The sequence below is a fragment of the Dromaius novaehollandiae genome, chromosome 4 (assembly GCF_036370855.1).
Source record: "Dromaius novaehollandiae isolate bDroNov1 chromosome 4, bDroNov1.hap1, whole genome shotgun sequence".
Classification (NCBI taxonomy): Eukaryota; Metazoa; Chordata; class Aves; order Casuariiformes; family Dromaiidae; genus Dromaius; species Dromaius novaehollandiae.
In genome coordinates this window covers 86452178-86472835 of record NC_088101.1, presented here as the reverse complement: position 1 = coordinate 86472835, position 20658 = coordinate 86452178, and the positions used below count along the sequence as shown (strand labels likewise).

General features: G+C 48.3%; 1 protein-coding gene across 2 annotated transcripts in view; it reads right to left on the bottom strand.

The window, feature by feature from the left end:
• Positions 1 to 20658, bottom strand: part of SFXN5 (sideroflexin 5) — a 110490-nt gene that overhangs the window by 1903 nt on the left and 87929 nt on the right. For both annotated transcript variants that reach the window (XM_026121807.2, XM_064511666.1), the window contains one exon: positions 20069 to 20186. In XM_026121807.2, coding sequence (XP_025977592.1) covers positions 20069 to 20186 — 118 coding nt within the window. The remainder of the gene's footprint in view (positions 1 to 20068; positions 20187 to 20658) is intronic.

The following is a 20658-nucleotide window of genomic DNA, read 5'->3' as shown; positions in this document are numbered from 1 at the left end:
CTACCTTAAAATGAACATGCAACATGTCTGAGCATCAACTGAACCCCCTCCATCGCCTCCCCGTCAAGCCCCCCCTTGCAGCACGTTAAGGACCGCAAAGCCCCGCTCTGCGTCCACATCGCCTGCTCCCGTCTTACGAAACCACCAGCCCTTCGCTATTTTTTTCCCTAGGCAGCTTTGCACGAAAGCTTTCCGACGCGCCAAAATCGGTCCGAACCCTGGCGTGCTGGGGACGGATCCGCGGCGCTCTCGGTCCCCGGCCCGAGCGGAGGTCCGGCGCGGACGCGGGCCAGCGCGCCTCGAAGACGACACTTTTTGAGATCCTTTATGTTGAGTCGGTGCCGTCGCTGACACAATGCTAGGAACCCACGTTAAAATCGAAATGCTTTTGAAAATGTTTAACCTAGTTAGACAAATTAGCAAAAATTTGTGCAAAACAATTTAGGTATTTAAAATATTCAATGTTTTTAAAAACTGGAAAAACTGTTCTTAGCTTTCAGCTGCAAAAACCCAACAAAATATAACATCAAAGCAATCTTAACATGAGGTGCAACATAACCCTTCAGCAAAGCTGTTAAACAGCTACTGAAGCATCATGGGAAATAGCACTTCATTTATTCAAATGCACATATGTCAGGTTTTTGCACCATATGTCATTCCAAGCTATTTACAGTAATAATTAAATCTTAATCAACGTTTAACCTCTGTAAAATGTTTGAAGGGATCTAATCACCCTTCAGACTGCACTAATGAAGGAGAAATATATAAACATAAAAAGAAAATGATGCATAGATAGCACACCAGAAAGAACAGTAATTGCAAAATTGTATTTCTTTTAAATATAATCAGCAAATTATGTAAAGTAAGCCAACGAGTATTTTAAGTGAAGACATCTTGGGTGTCAGAGGTGTGATCAGCTAATTTTGTACTGCTATCCATAACAGATGTAGCATATTTTCTTTTAGTGCCATTATTAGCAACTTCACCATTTCTTTCGGTGCCGCACCGCCGAGCGAGGCATTGTGATGGGGGAGAGTGGCCAGCGAAGGTAACGGGGAGGCGACTCTCCCGCGCGCCAGCCCGCAGGATCCATTTTGAGAGCGGCCTGACTCCGATCCGCCCGGCTCTGACGCAGCTTTTCTCTCCATTGTTTTCCTCCTCGTCTTCCAGACGGAGCGAGGAGAGCGCCCGGGCACCGAGGCTGGGCGTTTGCACCCGCCGGTGGGAGAAACACCCCGGTGAGAGGGGCTTCCAGAGGCCCCAGAAGAGGTGGGCCAACGCTCACGCTGGGTGCCGGCAGAGCTCGTTCCTCTCCGTGCAAAATCCTGCGTGGAAGATGCGGGGGAAGCCGCCCTCAGCATGTGCCAGTTCATTCCTTCGGTCTGTCAGGGCTGTTTTTTGTTAGGAAGTGTAATTTCACCCCTTTTGGGGCAGATTGCTCTTCCAGCTGTTGGTGGCCTGGACCTCCTCAGATGAGCTTCCACCCAACAGAGCATCCCAAAAGGACCCAGGGACCACGGTTACTCTTTGCTACGCCCTGGTCACTGCTCTGCCTGCAACACAACTGCATTTCCAGGCTCGCACTGCTTTCCTTACTTTCTCATCTACTAAGCCAATGTACGGGACAGGCCTCAGGAAGAGGCAACCTTGGTGTTGATCTCATGGAGAGGCTCCTACACCGCTGCAGGGGAGAGGAGGGTAGTTTCCTCCAGAGCTGGGTTTGACCCCCAAACCCTTGAGGGTCTTCTGGAGGTTGGGCTTGCTGGTGACTCAGTTCCTTGTGTCTCAGTTTCAGAGAGACCAGATCAGGAGGGTCCCTCTTGGCCATGGCAACGCCAGGAAGCCCTCTGAAAGGAAATGCCTGCCATGGAGGGTGCAACCAGGAGCAGGCTTTACAGTGGGTGATGGGACCTGGCTCACCCCCTGAAAGACGGCTGCTCCTTGTCCTTCCAAACTGAGTGCCTACCATGGGACTGGGCTTGAGTTGTGACCATCCTCTTCCTCCTGAAGAGGCAGACCTACTTGTCCTGCTGGGCTGAAGGATGGATCCCCTTCCTGAGTCAAGGATTGCAGCGCTGAGGTGCCTAACAGAAAAAGCCTTCAACAGTGATGATGGGAGAACGCAAGTCCAAGCGGGGCACAAGCTCACCCCCAGCGCTTGAGGGGATCACGGTGTGCGAGCATCACTGCCAGGTGTGCTGGAAAGGGGCTGACTTGGGAAAAGCCCTCTGCCTTTGGGGCAGACCATCAGTGCAGCACCGACCGCTCGGTAACCTCCATACCAGCATGGGAGACACCATGGCAAGACAGTGGGAGAAGGGCAAAAGCTTGTTCTTCCTCTAGGAGCCTAATGAAAGCTTTGGGGTAGCTGCAGGGAGATCCTCACCGGGGCTGGCCAAGGTGCACAGCGGAGCAGCAAAAGTGCCTCCCAAAGCACATCAGCAGATGTGGCATGGGATGTGGGCAGTGCGAGCCTCAGGATGCTCCCAACACCGCTTTTCCTCACCGGATCTGGGATCCAGTGCAGCTGGAGGAAGATCCTTTCCTCCTCCTAGCAGATAACCAAGTGCACTAAGAAAAAAGAAAGCAAGCCCAGCATCCCCTGACCTTCTCCAAGCAACTGTTTTGAGTCAGCACGACCCGGGCAACGCGGGCAGCGGGCTTTCCCGCGGTGCTGCCGACCCGGTGAAACCGATCCCTCGCGGGGAACAAAGCCGCTCGGGAGGGACTCGCCACGCGCGGGGCCCGCCGCGCACGCGAGCGCTCTTCCCCCCATCTCCGCCTTGCAGCGGGAGCCGCTCGCCTCTAATCAGTACCGACAAGGCTAATTGGGGTGATAAAGAACTGGCTCCGCGTGCTGGCGTGGGCTGGAGGAACAAATGGTGCGGTGGTCACAGCTGGTGCCGCGGAGCCGGCGCGGCAGCGAGCGCGCGGCGGGCGCCGGGAGCCCCGCGTCTCAGCAGCCCGTGTTGGCGGCGGGGCGGCGAGCTGGGGGGTTGTGTGTGTTTTGCATTCGCTGCTGACACGGGTGTAGCGTACATGCGCGTCCGGTGAAGCAGAAGCAGGCAGAAAGCAGATGCTTTTTGTTTGGGGTTGATACTCATTTCTATCCCAGCTCGGGAAAAGGTGTAGAAAGGAATGTGCTCCTAAGAGTGGAGGGAGAAAGATAGGTCTAGGCGCGCTGCCAGGGATCCTGTAATGATATGGAAGGCAGCTAGGGGAGACAGGAGCAGATGGATTTGGCATACAGCTCATCACTCAGCCAAAAAAAAGGGGGGGGGGAGAAGGAAGAAAGCAGCCAGTTTTGGTAGGGGGAGGGTCCTGCGGACTGACGGATGCTGTACCAGGAGGTGGGGGAAGGGATAATCTGGCTGGTCACCTCCTCTCCTGCATCTCCCTTGGGAATTACAGCTGGAAGGCTCAGCGGTGGCTCCGGCATGGACCCCAGGGTGGGATCCACGGGGAGCTGGGAGCGCTTCGCTGGTCCGTTCCAGGAGTCTCGCTGCGGTCCCCGGCTGCGCATCCCTCCAAAAAGGCAACGGGAGACAGGGCAAGTGCAGAGGGCACCTCCAGGCTAGCTGAGCCCTAACGAAGCTCGGACCAGTTCAGCAATAACTATCATTAACGTCTCAGGCAGTGCCACGCGGGACCGCAGTTGCACGGCGGCAGTTTCGTGCGCAGGGCTTGCATTGCATGCACCACGAGGCTGAGATCTTGGGCATGTCCAGCACCGATACGGACCCTGGGCTGCCCTCAGTGTTTGCAGGCACACCGAAAAATGATCAAGTTTTCCCTCAGCTTCATGAGCTTCAACCAAGCCATGGGAACGAGACGTGTCTGCTTGCAGCTTGGTGCAACCGTGGTGTGAAACCACCTTTTCACTGGTCTCCTATGGCTCCTTCGTGGTGGCTCACGTCGACCTGCTCTACTTTGGGCTCAATGCATGGTCAACTAATGCACCTCTGTGGAGAAGAAGGAACTCGTTAAACTGGTGTAACATGATTATTTGGGGGTAGAAAAGCAGCTTGACTGGGTTTTTTAGGTTTGTTCTCGTTCCTGCAGTAAAACTGCCTAAATGTTATGCTTTCTGATATTTCAGATCTTCTTCTCTTAATTGACAGTAGCTGAAAGAATGCTAATAGGACCAAAATTGCAAATCTGTCCTGGAACCTGTACTTATTTTTATAAGGCTTTCCAAAAATAGAAAATGTAAATTGAACAATTTAAAGACAGCAAGATTTTCCCTCCTCTGCTCAGATAAACTCTCTCCAAACTTTTTCCTCGCCATCAAGAATCACAAGTGCTCTCCATGGATCCACTTGCTAAGACTCAAGATCAGGAAACTGGGATTTCCTAAGGATTGCTGCTTGGAAAGGCTATGGTGACATGAGACTAGCTGGTAAAAAGCTGGTCAGGGCAGTTGTGAAACCAGCTAAGACCAAACCGTCTCGCCTCAGCCAAGCTGGACTAGACGCTGGGTGAACTAAATGCATGCAAGGCCTGATCCTGCACTCCAGAAAAGCCCCAAAGAGCTGATGACAAAGATGGTCTGTCTGAGGGGGACACACAGCACTCGCATCCCTCGTGTTCCCCATCGTCTCCTCCCATTTACCACGGAGGAGCTGAGTCTTGGCAGATGAAGGATGTTAAGATGACTTACGAGGTGGTTAAGCCCCAGGCAGCAGGCTGAGGTGCTGGTGTCCTGCTTCAAAGGGCAGCAACCATCCACACAGCTTGCGTTTTTCTATCTTCACTCTTCCAGCTTTGCATTTTTTGCTTGTCTTTGCTGCGCTAAGGAGCTCTCCACTATCACATTCTCTTCCCGCGAAAAGTGTTCAAAGATTATTAAATCACCTCTTCGTTAACGTTTATAGATAAAACTCCTCATCCTTCTCCTCTGCAAGGCAGGTTATCATTTAAAATACTGGTGTTAAAGCTCTTTTCTGACCTCTTTCCAGTTTTCCTACATACTTAAGAAACTATGCACCCAGCAACTGGACACACTGGTTGAGAGACAGTCGCATGACTAATGCGTGCTGTGATAAATAACCGTGTCAATACCTGATACTCAGGTTGCTGCCCAAATCACAAAACTGGGGCAAAAGCATTTTGAGCTAAACCTGAATTGTGCTTGGTTTTCTTTCAAATTAACAATAAAAATTGACCTTAGACTCGACTGCAGTATTTCCTCTCTACTTTTTTGTTTTCCTCAAATCTTTTAAATTCCCCTCTTTTAAAGACACATTCACAGTTTTCACAAGAGAAAAACCATCATATTGAATCAGAAAATCAAAATGTTTTCCTTAAATGCATGGAAATAAGTTATTCAACTCCTGCATGTTGGCTAAGATATTAAAAATAAATAAATAAATAACCAAAAGCTGGGAAGATCCCGCAGCGGGTCCGGCCCCAGCAAGAGGCTTGCAGCACGGCACCCCTCGGCCAGCGGTGCCCCGCGGGGCCGGGGACCTGGGCTCTCCCGTACACCCGGCCTCGACACCCTTCGTGTCCCAAACAAGAGCACGGCCGGCGCCAACGCTGGGGTCAGCGCGGGGAGGGAGGGCCGGGCGCCCCGAAACGCCGGGATCAAAGCCGGCCACGCACCTGCGGGAGGCTCAGGCATTTCGGCAGTGATTACTGCCCTATTGAGGGGTCAGACACTCATTCCCTGCCACCTCCGCTTTGATCCTTGCCTTTTGTCCGACGCGTTAAGGTAAGGAATTTTAACCGGGGGACTGACATTCCCCAAGCACCTGCAACACTCCCCGGCCGGGACGGCAGCAGACCAGTCTCAGATGTCCTCTCTCAGCCTGTGCAGGCAAATGCAGCACGTCGGGAAGCGCTGCAGATGTTTGGGAAAGCCCGGGAGATGAGGGCTGGGAGCTGAGACGCAAGCCGATGGATTAAGCCCCTCTGGAGCTCTGGACCAGTCTATTCAAAAAGGGGAAACCTTGGCGTGGACTCCTGTCTTAAAAGACAGTCGCCACTCTTAGTGCCTGGCTTACCACTAATGTCACAGCCTGGCCCAAGCGGTCAGAGCACGTCTAAGACCGTAAATACAATTAAACTTGTGGTGCGTCGCCGCAGGAGGGTAGCTGCACGCGGGGCTACGCCTGAAAGCATCCTGCCAGCTGAAGTTTCCCCTCTTCCGCACGTGTTTTGAAGCGAAACGCAGCCATTAGAAGATAGGGATGAACAGAGGAGACAAGAAGTTCAGGACTGTGCTTGTCTACCCTTTTCCTGCCATATGAGTGGATTCACATGTACTTCTGCATAGATGTAGAGGAAGGAACTATGAGACAATCCAAGTTTATTGCTTGACTGCAAATCTGGAACTAGTGAGATGTGTCTAGCAGGTGGGTAACGCGTTTTAAATCCCTGCAATGTAGTAACTTAGCGGCGGATTTCACATAAAGGACTATCTCTGAATTCAGAGCTCTGTTTTCAATGAGCAGCTTTGGGGGGATCTATCATTTCTCTGCAGACACTAAGCCAGGCTTACACCGAAGCGCAAGACGGAAAGGCATTGCCTCTGGTAGGACCTGAGGTCGCTTTAAACAAGCTAGCACAAAGTCTCCTAACTCTCCTTGGAGAAGGCAATGGTCCAGTGTAGGCTTCAAAATCTGCCCCAAAAATGGGGGAGATGGAGGTGCTGCAGCCCCTGCTCCAGCCATTGCACCATTAGCAGTTTCTGACCAGTTTGCTCCCAGCTGACTTTGGTGCATTTACGGGAGCTGCTGTCAAACCTCTGGCTGGACACCCCTGGAACTGGCATTAAAAAGTGCCATCCCTTGAAATTAATTTTATCTTCATTTTTGCTACCCTCCTTGAAAAAATAAATATTACCAAAAGGAGGAAAACTGAAATACTTGGCCATCCTAGCTCTAGAGGGTTATCCAATTAAGAAGGGTTTCCTTTGTGCCTGCTTCCTGTCATGGGTGAGTTGACCACCTCCAGCTGTCTGTAGGACAGGACAGAAAACAGAGGCTCTTCTCAGATCAGGCTGGAAAAGGTCTGAATGTGGCAACAGGCATCACCCCGCTATGACATCTGTTAGAGATAAAGTATGTCAGTGACGGTGTTAGTGCCACAAGCTATTCACACTCTATCACATCTGCTGACACCTCTGTACCGTCCCCTGCAAACGTCACTGCTTTTAGCAGAGCTTGAAACGCAAAGTGTCAGCAGCAACTTGGGTGCCGTCAAGTTTATGGATAGAGATGAGCAGGAATATTCCTCATACTCAACAGATGTTTGGCTAGAGATGCGCAACTGCTTCTGACACAGCTGCAAGGCTCAAGATGTAGCCGCCCTCACCTTAAACGGGAGCAATTGACTTCGCCCTGAAGCAGAGTGGGAGAGGTTGCAGGATTTATGGGTCCGTGTGGGACAGCAGCTTCATCAAGGCAGCAGTTTTTTAACTTCTGCTCCCCGGATCTGTGAGAACACAGCTGCCTATACATGGAGTTGCAAATTAGTGCATCACAGCTCCTCTAAAGAAAAATATGCGCTGCTTCTGCATCAGGAAAACGTTTTCATCAGAAGGGAAAAAGGAAAACACGGCGTTTCGGGCTACCGCCCAGCCAGGCTGGAGCAGAGAACAATTTACCTGCGTGGTGGTGAGCTCCCACTGCCCAGCAGCGCATTTATTTCTGGTTCTATAGAAGTGACTGATGATAACAATGTCAGACCCCAGAAAGTGGGAAAATAACACATGACAGCAGGACCTACGGCTGCAGGGTAGCTCCAACCGTTCGACATGTCCCTGCCTGCCCTTTGGCTGCAGCAGCTTAACAGACATGTTTCACTCCTGTGCTCTGTCCCGTGTTTGTTCTCTGCTCTGCACCAGCACCTCAGTAAAGCACCAGCTTTAACTTTCCAGTTCTCCACGCGCAGCCTTACAGGGCCTCAGGATGACGTCTCTGGATGAACGAAAGCCGTGGTAAGCAGCAGAGCCTGGGCCTGGTGAGCGCAGGGCTCAAACCGCTCTGAGACCCTCTCACTGGGAAGCAGGACATGCTCAAGTCTTCCAGCTTTCGGAATGGATGGCAAGGTCGCTCCCCTGAACGAAACCATCTCCCAATCCTTGCAAAACAGTGCTTTGTGAGTCTTTTGTGGAACAAGAGTGTTGCCCACAGCAACAGAAACCCCAAGCACTGAAAAAAATGCAAACCATGAAACTGTAAGATTTTAAACAGCAAGATGAAAAAAGTCTTCCAGTTTCTTATCCTGCAGAAAAAAGTGACATTTCCAGTTCTTTCTAGCAATCCCAGAAGCGAGGGGCCTTCCCTCTTCTCACCCTCCCCATCTTCACCCAGTTGCTGCTATCCAAGAGCTGCAAGTGCGAGTCCCCGGCGAGTACAGAGCCGTGATCCTTCAATGATTCATGTATGGTGTGAGCAGAGGAGGAGACCAAGCGGTAAGGTGTATCATAAATTCACCACCTATACACAGTGATGCAGAAGCTCAGGCATGAGATTCAACCAAGAATCAAAGTGAAGTTGCCCTGGAGAGAGACAAGCTGAGAAAAAAGTATGATTTGTTGTGTAAAGCGAAGAACTGAATGGAAGGCCTTTGGAGGAGTTAAGTCTCCTATACCCTGGAGGAGAAGTTCTGCTCATGTGTAGAAGGCAAGCGCTCAAGAGGTAAACTAAATGAATTTCTACAGAAGCTGCTCCCACCCAGATCCTGAACGGTCCACATCTCTCAGGCTGGTACGACAGCAGAACTACACGTACTCTCACGTCACGTCAGCAAGTGCTGAGGGTGAAGAACCCTTCTTCACGACAGGTCGTTCTCCTGAAATTGTGCAGGGCATTCAGGACTAAAGGAGGCTTCTTCCATTGGGTCATGAAGAAGTCACGTTGCAGACTTTGTTGGAGGATATTCAAGCCAACTGATGGGTGGAAGAGTCATCGGCCCACCTAAAATATCATCTTGAGAACCCCCAAAATTGCCGAGTTCATGGGCACTGCAACCCCTTGTTTCTTACTGGAACGTAAGGCATCAGCAAATACAGTTGTCTTCCCTCTCTGGAAGAAACAAAATCATCTGCTTTCAGATATGGACAGCTGAAGGAGGCAACTTCACCTACATTTAGGAACTGGAAAAGAAGGGCCTGATTTCAGGAAGTGCTGAGCATCCTCACCCCCCTTGAAATCTCTAACTTTTGTCATACATGAAAGGAAAAGTGGACTGGAAGACATGCCCTCATCAACCCAAATGGCTTCATCCTGCCAAAAACAGATCAGGATCAGAGTACAACAGGCCTTTAACTCACTGCAACATGATCTTCTCTTCCTGTCCTAAGTTGCTGCGGAAAATCCTGCTGTGCTCCGGAGCGGACTACCCTTCAGCAATTGGGCTGGGCAGGTGTGTGCCAGAAGAATATCTGGGACATGAAAATGGTGATGCAAGAGCACTCTGCTAGACAAACCTAAAGCGGTGTGACAGAAATCTTCCCTAAAGGTAAATGAAGGAGCAGGGTTTTCAAGAAATGCGATAGTCTCTGCTGGAAGAAGGAAAGGGGAATTGTGTCATCGCAATTTCGACAAGGGCAAGTTTCCCTTTTGAAGAAAATGAGCAGTTAGGTCCATTTTAATATGAATTCCTCAAGAGGAAGAGAAAATTTGTTGCTATTTGGTAAGAATGCCAAAGCCTGCAATTCTCTAGCTATTAGGCAGGAACAGCGTGAGGGATATTACAGGAATTTAGGGATGTCTTTGTTGCTTTACAGAAGCTAAGCAACTTCCTCCGGACCCCAAGTCTTCTTCCTATTCCCTTCTCTTGAAGGGCCAACAGACTCTTCAAAAACAGGCTGCTAGATCCAAATGATTTAAAAAGCAACTACAGAGAATTAGAAATGCTTGTGCTTGGGAAATGTGATTAGTAAGGCATTTTCTACAATAACCACATATAATTACAGCAGCGAGTCTGGATGACAGGCCTTCCTCCTTTGCTCGTATCCCTAACTTCTCACTTGGAGTACTCTGAGGTACGGTTGCTTCAGATGAGCTAAAACAACCATCTCGGAGTAAGCAGAGAAGGACTTACGCAACCGTGTACGGCAAGGGAGGGGTGACCCACGCAACAGCCAGGGAAGAGCTGGAGAAGGACCCAGTTGCACCAGACAGAAAGGCTGCTCCAACACCAGAAAGAGGAACCAGTGCCCAGGGTGGGCTGGCAGACGGAAAGGAAAGGTCTCGGCTTTCAGGCCGAGAAGAAGCGAGTGAACCTGAAGAGCTGCAGGAGGCTCGGTGGATTCAACAGGGCAAAAGGAGACATGGACGGAGATCCCCCGCGAGGAGAGGAGGCATCCTTGGGGGGAAGTGCTTCGGGAGGAGCTGCTCTGTTTATAGTAGGTGCTGCTGAAAGGTGTCCCGAAGAAAGACAGCAATTAACAGGCCTGCAAAAAAAAATGGCTTCTTTCCACAAAGTGCCTTTTAAGTATGTTTTTCGAGACACTTTAAGGGTTAATGTTTAGCTGTTTATCCGGAGTTGTCGGATGTCAGCTCTTTCTTTTGACTCTTAATGGCTTATAGCCATCAGGAGGTGAAGACTCCTCAAAAGAGATGGTGTCAGGAATGTTTTTTTATGCCCACTAGCACCCACACACCTGCAGGAGCCTGTGCTTGCGGGATAGATAGTTTACATACTTGAACCTGTATCCCAGGGACAGAGATATAAACATGAAACCAGATCCCTGTCTGACACTGCTGTCGAAGCCCCTGGGCAGTACAAAAGGGTCCTTTCTCCCACACCCACGTTGAATGACCACAAATAACAGTTCGCTTCAAGCCACTGCTTCGCGCTAAGAATAAGCTCTGCTGGTCCAGGTTTCAATTTTAGGGTCAGATCCTGTGAAATTTTCAGCACCTTTAACTCCCACAAACTTTACCTTTGCTCCCGAAACAAAGGCCCACTCTTAGGAACAGACTTCAAAAACCAGCCAAGTCACAAATCAAAGCCTCTCGGACAGGCAAGGTGAGAACAAAGACGCCGTCTCCAAATCAATCACAACGCTGCTCACTCGTGACCTTCCCAGGCGCGGGATGTCACTGAGCCTAATAATTACCCCGCGAGGTGCAAACAGGCAAGGTGTTGTAAATCTAACCACCGCAACACTTCCTACGGGCTTTCAAAGACTGACGGTGGAGCTGATGCCCCTGAAGACGGGGTCCTTCCTCTTCCTCTGCTCTGGAGGCAGAGCATGACCACACTTTGCCCAAAGTGCAGACTGCAAGGGCAGGTAGCTCCATCCCTACTCAACCCAAACCTTCCCTATCCTACTAAATCAACAGCAACACCGCTCAGTTACACTGGGAGTTTCGGTCTCTGCTGAGGCCGATCATCAGTAACTCGCCTGCCCAAAGAAAACCTAGGAGATGGCCCTGCGACAAGGCAGATGCTGCTCTGTGAGATTACCACCACCAGTTTGCATCTGGAACTGCCTCTGCATCGAACCAGACAAATGAAGAAGGAAATCACCAAGTCACAGTATCTCCCCCATTGCCCAGTCCCAGAAATAGAACTTAAAATAGCATCAGACAATAGAGATGGAGAGTTATAATAATGAGGCCTTGGGGTTTTCCAGGACTGGGGGGAACGAGGGTGTCACGGTCAGGTAGAACCTGGATTCTTTTTCTTTTTGGTTTGTTTGGTTTTTTACAAGCTTTTGGCAGAAACATCAGCCACTAAACTGAAGCCACCCCTGAAGCAGAAGGGAGCACACGGATGCTGGAGGGTGGACACAGAGCAGCTGCAGTCAGTTGGTTCAGCAACTCAGGCTAAAGCACCACTGGAAGTGAAGGGTGGGGGGCTACTAAGCTCAAAGCGTCCCCACGTGTTTAGGAATACCTTAACTTGGGAGAGGTGCTGGAGAACAGGGTCCACAGCACGTGAGCCTGCCTGCGTCAGACCCTTCCAGCCTGCCTGCAGCAGCCACGCCTGAGCTCCCCAACTCCAAAAAGCTCTGCTGCCCCTTAGATTGGGGCTTGAACATTTATGACATGGAGGGTGGGTCTGGCCTTGTGAGCTGGCTTTAACCTGTGGTTACGACAGGCATCCAAGAAACATAGCAAAAGCTCCAGGCTGGTTTTCTCATGGTCGCAAACACACTCAGGGCATCTAAATACTCTCAATAAGGCAAAGACTTCTCCATGCTGGCAGTCTCCTGGGCAGCAGCCTTCCTGAGCAACACAGTTAGAAGGAAACTAAAAGTTAGGCTTGTTGGGGGGAATCTACAGCACCAGAAACAAGCTATGGTGATTTTTTTTCCCCTGTTCCCTGGTTGCTTTTACAGGAAAGGTGTTCTGCAGCTGCCAGGCTGCCGAGGCAGGAGAGGGCGCGGAGTGAAGGTGTAAAGGGAAGGCCAGAGGGTAGGACCAAGGGAAGGCAGTGTGTGAAGTCTGGCTCCTCGGAAAGCACTCGCGGGTCTGTACACCCTGCCCCTGCCAGCTGGTGCAGGTGAACAAAAACAGGAGATGAGAACTGAGCAAGGCGACAAAAAGGGGGGGGGCAGCCTGGGAACGCATCTCTTCTGCCTGATGCTCTCAGTCAGAGAAGGCTGGTGAGAACAGGGACGGGCGGGAGGCGGCAGAGAAACAAACGGTAAAACCCACTCCCGTTTCAAACCAACAGGACCAAAACCTTTCTGACAAACTGGCTGTTTGGTCTGGAGTCCGGTTCGAGTTTAATGCTCATCCCTTCGCCTGCAGCCCCAGGCCACGGCTGCAGCTTTTCCTGTGCAGCAGACTCAGTTATTAGAGGGCCACCTTTGAGATGGACAGGCCAGGATTGCTGCTGCGATGCGTGACCATGATCCCGCCAACAAGCTCCCAATGAACAGGGTGGCTTTATTCACACTGCTCACTGGGAGCAGTCCCTGGAAGTGCTGCCCCCAGCCATGCCCAGGCATTAGCTGGGAAGTGGTGGCTGGCAGGAGCCAAAACTGACCCAGAGAGAATGCAGACATGGTGTCCAGTCTGGACACCATGGGCCAGTGACCCAGCTTGTGCTTGGGCCCGGCTAGTATAAACCTAGTCTATGATCTCCATGGGCTATTATTTCATATCAAGGATGAGCTAGCAACTTACATCTGAGTTTGGTGCAACTGTTTCAAATCTATGTGTCTAGTACCATCCTGCTACTCCCCAAACATCACCTCCTCTCCCATTACTTTCTCCTTCCAAGTGCAGGACTACGTGCTGCCCTTCACAATAAATGGGTCACTCATTTGTCCTCCAACCTCTGATAGGAATGAGTCCATCCTTAACAAAAACACCAGACAAACCTTGTTTTGCACCATCTCCCATCTGAAACCTAGATCAGCGCTCAGCACATTTCCAGATATCACAGCTCTTCTCTCCAGTCCAACGCGAACCACATCAGCATCCAATCACTCGGTATCATATAAATCCTGCTGGGTTTCTACTCAAGTAAAAAGAGTTACATGGAACTTAAGTGGGCTCACACAAGTCAGCTACACATTTTAAGCTCACACTGAAAATAAAGAGTCTTGCCTATGTTGCTAGTTATTTGCCAGCTTCTGCTGACATTCAGGGGAAAACTGGATCAGCACCTAGGAGAGAAATCTCGGAGGAACTTCTTAATGCCTCAGAAGTCAAGGATGGAGTGTCCAGTCTATGTGTCAGCAGGAAACCAAAGCCTTGGGGCACAGCTGTAGTCACAATCTTCTTCAATCTTTTGGAGACACATGCAACTGAGATCCAGCCTCCTACAAGTCCTTAAGGACCTTCTTTCCTAAGAGCAGTTCTTTTCAAGATCAATCTCCATCGCAAGGGTAGACTTTGGGCAGCACACTTAGGTTACCAGATTCTCAGGAAACCATTCCTCAGACCCAGAAGCAAAGAAATACCACAGAACTTCTCACTTCTCAAACATTTTTCCCTGTGGCAGCTGGCAAATCCTTTCCTTTGCTTCTCATCCAAGTTGGACAAAATTACTGCAGAGAATCCCTCCTGCTCCCCTCCCCCAGTGCAATGTAATCCCAAGGGAGAAATGGTTTCATGGGGACCCCCTGCTGTCTTGCATCTGATTTCCCTCCTAAGTATGGTATAGGGAAGCGTCTCGAGGGCTATGGCTGTGACCTCCATACAGCTCTTTTGTCAAGTGCCATTTCATTAAAAAATCAGCCTTTTAACTGTGGACACATTTCAACCTCACCAAATCTGCTAATTATTGACAGTTGGTGAAGAGGAGATTTCACTTGTTCCTCCTGTTAAACTGCATCTAATTAGTAATTACTGGTTCACTGTCATCTTTACTGCAATAATCCCACTGCACATTGGCTCATTAACCTTTTGCTTTTCTAAAGCAGCCTGCCAACAAGATGAAGGCTAAAACAGATTGGAAAACAATAGCTCAGCCTTGGATTTTAGGCTGTTTATTCCCCTTGTCCTGGAGATCCAAAAGGAAGATTATTTTTAAGAAAAGGCTTTCAGCTGAAATCAGCCTAATTCCAGAAGATGGCTTGTTTTGCCCTAACCGGCTACGAAGACCCTTCAAACTTAACCTGCGATGAGGGCATGTGTATTAACAGAGCCAGTGCAAAGGTTTCTCTGCCATCAACTCCTGTCACAGATGCTTCAGCTCCATTTCTCACCTGGGTTTATTCTTCTTTATCAGCACACTCAGCGTACTGGGTGTGGGATGAGCAGGTTTCTGTGGGTTTGCAGCACCCTGCAAGTCCAATAGCATCCTCTTTGATGCTGCAAAATGAATGCTCTGGATGAGCAGGGACCAAAGAGTGGAAAATCAGTGGAGCAACCCCATGGTTATTTCTTTTGCTGCTACACTGAATTTAATTTACACAAGTCCCATTTTCAGTTTGGAACTGTCACAGCTGTTTCTATTGGCAGTGCATAACTGAGTAGGAGTTGTCAGTGGGGATGCGGTAGGATAGGCGGCTAGAAAAGAGATTCCCTGGGGGGCTTGGGAGGCAGTTTCAGGTTGTGGGCTAAATGCATTAACTAGATGTTTCTTCTAAACTTAACAGTAGTGAATTATTTAATGCATATTGATGTATTTAGATATTGGAGTTAACGCTCTATTGGGATGAAAAGTATATTTCTCAATATATGAAGTTTACTCAGATTCAGGGACCCACATCTTTACAGCTGACACTAGGTTTTTTTTTTTAAGGCTATCTTCAAAACCATAACACCTAGAAATAAGCTGTAATTTTGGAGAACACTTGTAGACAGTAAAGCAAATTCCATCTGTGCCAAATCAAAGAAAATATAAGGTCTTAGCTTGAATAAATACCAATCCAAGAGAAGGTCTGGACATGTCATCTTTCCCAGCATGTGAAGGGTCAGCTCTGCGATTTTCATTTAGTTCATAGTGATGTTTCTGTACACAGTCGGAGCTGGGTTATAATTTCTCTTATGCTGCCTTAAAGCAGGTATAATTCCACTGACTCTGAAGCAGCTATAGCTGATGTATATTGATGTATATTGTTAGTGAGGTATAAGCAGAATCAAAGACAGTAAGGAGGGTGGTGAAACTGTGGCTCTTGAGTTGCATCAGCCCATCAGCAGTTCAAATGGGACTTCCATGCCAGGATATCACATAAGCAATAACAGGACCATGTTGGTCTGAGGCTGCTCCCCAACTGTGAGAAGCAGCGAGCCAAGAGGGGCTGCCAGTGCCCACATTGCCAGGTCACCCACAATCAAACATGGGACTCCCAGGGAGCCAATTCCTGCCTCTGACTCACTCCTGGGGTTCTCCCTCTCCTCTTCTCTCCAAGCTGCGTGATATGTGTCTTGTAGGCTTTTGGCCAGGGGAGCATTTAGGCATGAAGTTCACAGACACAGCAAGGCTGGCCCGTTCTTTCACTAGTATTAGTAGGGTTCTAAAAATACATCCAGGTTACCTGCTCCACTAACCTTCAAGAAAACCCACCTTTTTTACAGATAAGTGGGAAGTAGGTATTTGGCAAGACAGGGAAGGAGAATTTTCGTGGCACATGATTTGGTGGCCACATTTCTCTGGGACATTTATTAAATCTATCACAAGGCTTTAATTCTGCTTGAAATCTAATTGTAAGTTTGAAGCATGCTCAGAACCCCCGTTAGGGGAGTGGATCAAAGGAGGACAGTCAAGCTCCAACGCTAAAACTAGAGCTTAGTAACACATCAGCTTTTGCCTTTGCTCTCTGACTGAAGAAAAAAGGACTGTGAATGTGTGATTAAGGGCATAATTTGGCTCATTTACAATTCCTTCAAGGGTTGCTCTTCAGACCATAATCATATTTTTGGAGCAGAACACGCCTATCACATTCTTGTTGTTAATAATTTACTCCCTGGGTAGAGCTCATTACAACAGCATCATCTCAGTAGTGTTATGTTCATAGCTGCTTCACTGACCGCAGTTATGAAAAAAGAAGATACATGCACACATACATACCTATATTTATATACAAAGAGAGAAGGAGAACCCTTGGAACAGGGTCGATTTCCAGACATTTGGCAAAGTCTATTATCTTGGTTGTCTGATGCATTCATGGATCAGTGATGAATGATCAAAAAGTCACACGATCACTGAGAGATGCTCCTTGCAATGAAAATCAGCTTTCCTATCCAAGACTGTGAAGAAATGGCTTTGAAAAGATTGTTTCAGATAAATCACTTACTCTGCTCACTTGAATGGCCCCAAAGTAGTGGCCACTGAGGAGACCTCAATGAGATTCTGCAGAATGGGATGAACACCTTTATACATACACACATTTACAATGAATGCAAATATGATTGGAAGATTGATTCGATTGGGCTTTAGAGAACCTGATTTCTTGGCTTCAGAAGGTCCAACTGTGCAAGCGGAGATAACTCCAGTTGACCAGAGCTGAGACCCCAGTAGTTAATGAGCTAAACCACCGGCTGTAATGGTTTCTCGTCATTGACATGATGCGTGGGCAGAGAGCACATCATTCTGTTTGATCTACTAATCAGCACTGATTCATGTTTACACTGCAGATAACATTTCATCTGCTTTTAGAAGGTCATTTCCAAGTGATTCTGCATGGTTTCAGTACTGGTGCCTGCAATATTCTCTGAAGGAAGCTAGATCTTCATCTTCCCTTGTGTCAGAGAGCGCTAGAATTCATATGCAGTTGTTAGCATCAACACAATTGTTCAAGCTGAAATATCAAACACTACATATTATAGCATATCTTTCACCCATAAAGCTCAGACTATACCAAAGCAGGCAGAAAGGCCTCTTGAGTTTCATTTTATAGCTAGAGAACCCAAGACAAGGAAAGTTATTTTTGCAGAGCCCAAATTTTCTGAGGAAGTATTTAGCTCTGAATGCCTCGCATTCTGGTACCAAACCATTAGTTTCTTGCTGACCTGAGCAGGCACTGTTTCAGAAACTCAGGTGATGCTGGGTGAACCTACAGAAAACACTGCAAATGATCTAAATTTCAAAAAGGAATTGTCGGGCAAGTTTCCTGTCTATGTTGAAAGAATAGTTTGGTTCAGCCAACACTATTAAATGTGTGTTGTCAATGACAAGGAAAAAAATACACAATGGCTGCTGCTAAAAGTTTGAGAAGACACAAAGTGGGGGAAAGTGGTAAATAATTAAGAGCAGAGGTCACTGGTACAGGGACACCTGGATCACGCAGTCATCTGTGGAAAGGAAGTCAACATGCATCGCACTGTGGTCAAACATAAAGTTGCTTCTGGAAGCAAAGACCGTACTTACAGCATGGGGCACACTTTTGGGGGAACAGTGGCAGTGTGTAACCTTTGGGGTAAATGAGCTCGGTGGTAAATCCCACGGTCCTGCTTCCTTGATTATTTTGAAAGGAGACCTGTCAGGAAAGGCCATGGCTACCTTCTGGTGGTGCGTGTTGCAGTTCCCTTCCCTGGAAAGGGGATGATATATCCTTCCAACAAGAACTTCGGACATACCCTGGGCATATACCTTGAATGAGTGCTGGACCTGGAAATACTCCCCTGCCCTTCATAGCCAAAAACTCTGAGCAGAATTTGAGGACACAGTAAATAATTGATAGACCATGAGTCAAGGCATGAGCTCATGCCAAAATGACTAACATGCTCTGTGGATGTACGAACTCAAGTAGGAGTAGGCAATCACATTGCCCCTGCAACTGGTACTTGCGCACAACTTCTTACTTGAATACTGTGTCTGGTTCTCATGTAAATGACCCCAAACGGATGTTGACTAATTAGAAAGAGTTTAGGGAAGAGCAATGTGAATCATTAAAGCTTCAGAAATCATATTTTAGCAAGAGCCTCCAAGACTGAGATATATTCAGCTTCCTAAAGAGAAGATTAAGGGACAATTTTAATCTCAGCCTGTAAACAACTAGGACAACAGAAAATTCGTAACACGTTTTTCAGTCTAGCAGACAAGTGTACAAGATTCCCTGGCTAGAAGTTGTGGATAAACCCATTCAGACCAGTAAACGGAATTAACCAGTGGAATAACACAGCAAAGACTGTGATACCAATTTCTGACCAATTGTTCCAGTTCAAGCAGAAAGAACACCATTAAAGTCCTTTGCCCATTTGACGTAGGTTTTATCATTTTATAATAGTGATCCGCCCTTGGTTTGCAATCTGCAAATCTCCAAACACTAACTGATTGAAATTAATGCCTTAAAAAAAGAAAATTACACTTTAACAATTTATTCAACTAACTTAGGCATAAGCAATCAAACTAGCCATTCTGCCTGTTCCCTCTAACAGCTGCATTGCAGAATTCCCATCCTATCTTCCTTCTTGCATTTTAGTGGCCATGAGATGCAGTATCTGCTTGGTGCAGAATTGTGGGGATTTTCCCTGGAAATCACTCAGACCCAGAGAAAATATTATTTTGAAGCACTGACACTGCAGTGCAGTGTAGGGCTGTGACTTTGGGGACAGTCTAGAAGATGAAAAGGCAGAAACCCTCAAAGAAACTCCAGAAAAGTACACCTGCTCATAATGTGTATCCTCGTTACGACTGTTTGCTTGATGGACAGACTACGTTAATACCAAGGAAACAACACTGTCCTGGGATAGCGGGAGCTGAACCATGTTGTGGCTGATGCAGCTCGGTTCTGACTAAGCTCACGTTCACAGAAAAGACAGGAAGAGCCCAGCTTGACTCTCACAGCAAGAGTCATCAGTTCGAAACACAAACATCGCTTGACTTGTGATCTGACCGCATCTGACCTGGACATCACTAGAGGAGGAAACAGTCACCCACAGTGCCAGCTGAGACACTGCTGATTGGAGAGCAGGCAGGCAGCCTGTTATCCTCATATACTTTCAGCAGTCTCTTATTCCAACTCGTTTGCCCCGCAATTCCCTGGTGCTGTAACTAATTACTTTACACGCTAAACATCCTCCATACAGGAGAGGTCTGAAGCAGATCACTGCTCGGGGAGAACACAGGATGTGATGGAAGGGAGGAGGATCATGTAGTCCCCTTCCTTATGTCTTTAAAAGTAGGTTTGCTGGGTGGAACAAAGATTCTTCTGTTCAGTTCTTTCATGCTCACTAGAAAGGTATATCCCACCATACTACCCAAGCGCTGCCTAATGTTAGGCAAAAGCCATGTGATATTAATCTATGCTACTCTAGCAAGTGTTAAGAGGGAGGGACTAACATAACCATCCCCTCCCCAGTGAATCTGCACTTATTCAAATGCAGGAGACCGCACGGACTTCATCCACAAAAGAAGGAGCCCAATAGGAATGAAACATTCAACAGAAGAATTGATTTCTGCTGTCGGCACATTTCTCACATACCAAATACCCAATATGTAGTGTGCCCCCTCTCCCTTCCTATTTCTAAGCCAACATAACCTGTGTATAGCTAACTAGGAGCAGCATGAATTCCCTTGACTCTTACTATGGGATTTACCCAAAAGCAAAGAGCTCCTACAGTTTTACCTCCTTGGAGCTACTGCGATGGGTCTCTGCTGCCTCATTGAAAAAAAAAAAGTGCTGACTATTATCTAGGAAGACAAAACAGTGGTATTGGTAAGCAGCTTTGAGATATCCCCGAGTACAGCCCAGATGTGTACTGACCTCGGACATCTGCGGGAAGAGACTGATGGCCAAGGGGAGGGCCAGGCCAAAGGCAGCGAGGCACACAAGGCTTTGGACTGGGAGAATCATCCGGGGACGGGACCTCAGGAGGGACGTTCTGTAAAGAAAAGGCTGTGTTAGCCCATCCATAGCCCACCTTAGCACATGCCACCATCCGAAGCGTTCGCGCAGACCCGCTGGCTTCCTTCACCCCAACTGGTGTTAAAACCTGTGCAGAGACCAGATCTTCAGCCTGACCTATGACTCTAGCCCTTCCTTTTACAGATCATGAATAATAAAGGATCATGTTCTTGCCTTTTTTCATGTCATCTAGGATCCTCCTCTGTGGGTCATCCTAGCAATAAGAACAGGTTCACCGGCAGAAGAGCACGATCCAGCCCCAGGGCAGTCCTGTCCGCATGGCACACTGCGGTTTTCCACCCGGTGGTGTTACACAGCCATGGGCAACTTCAGTGCTCAGTTCTCCCAAATTAAAACAGGATTGCTTCACACACACGTCCCCCATTTCAAACGAGTCTCACACTGGAGTAAATAATACACAAGGTGATGTGGATGTATGCAGGTGCTGC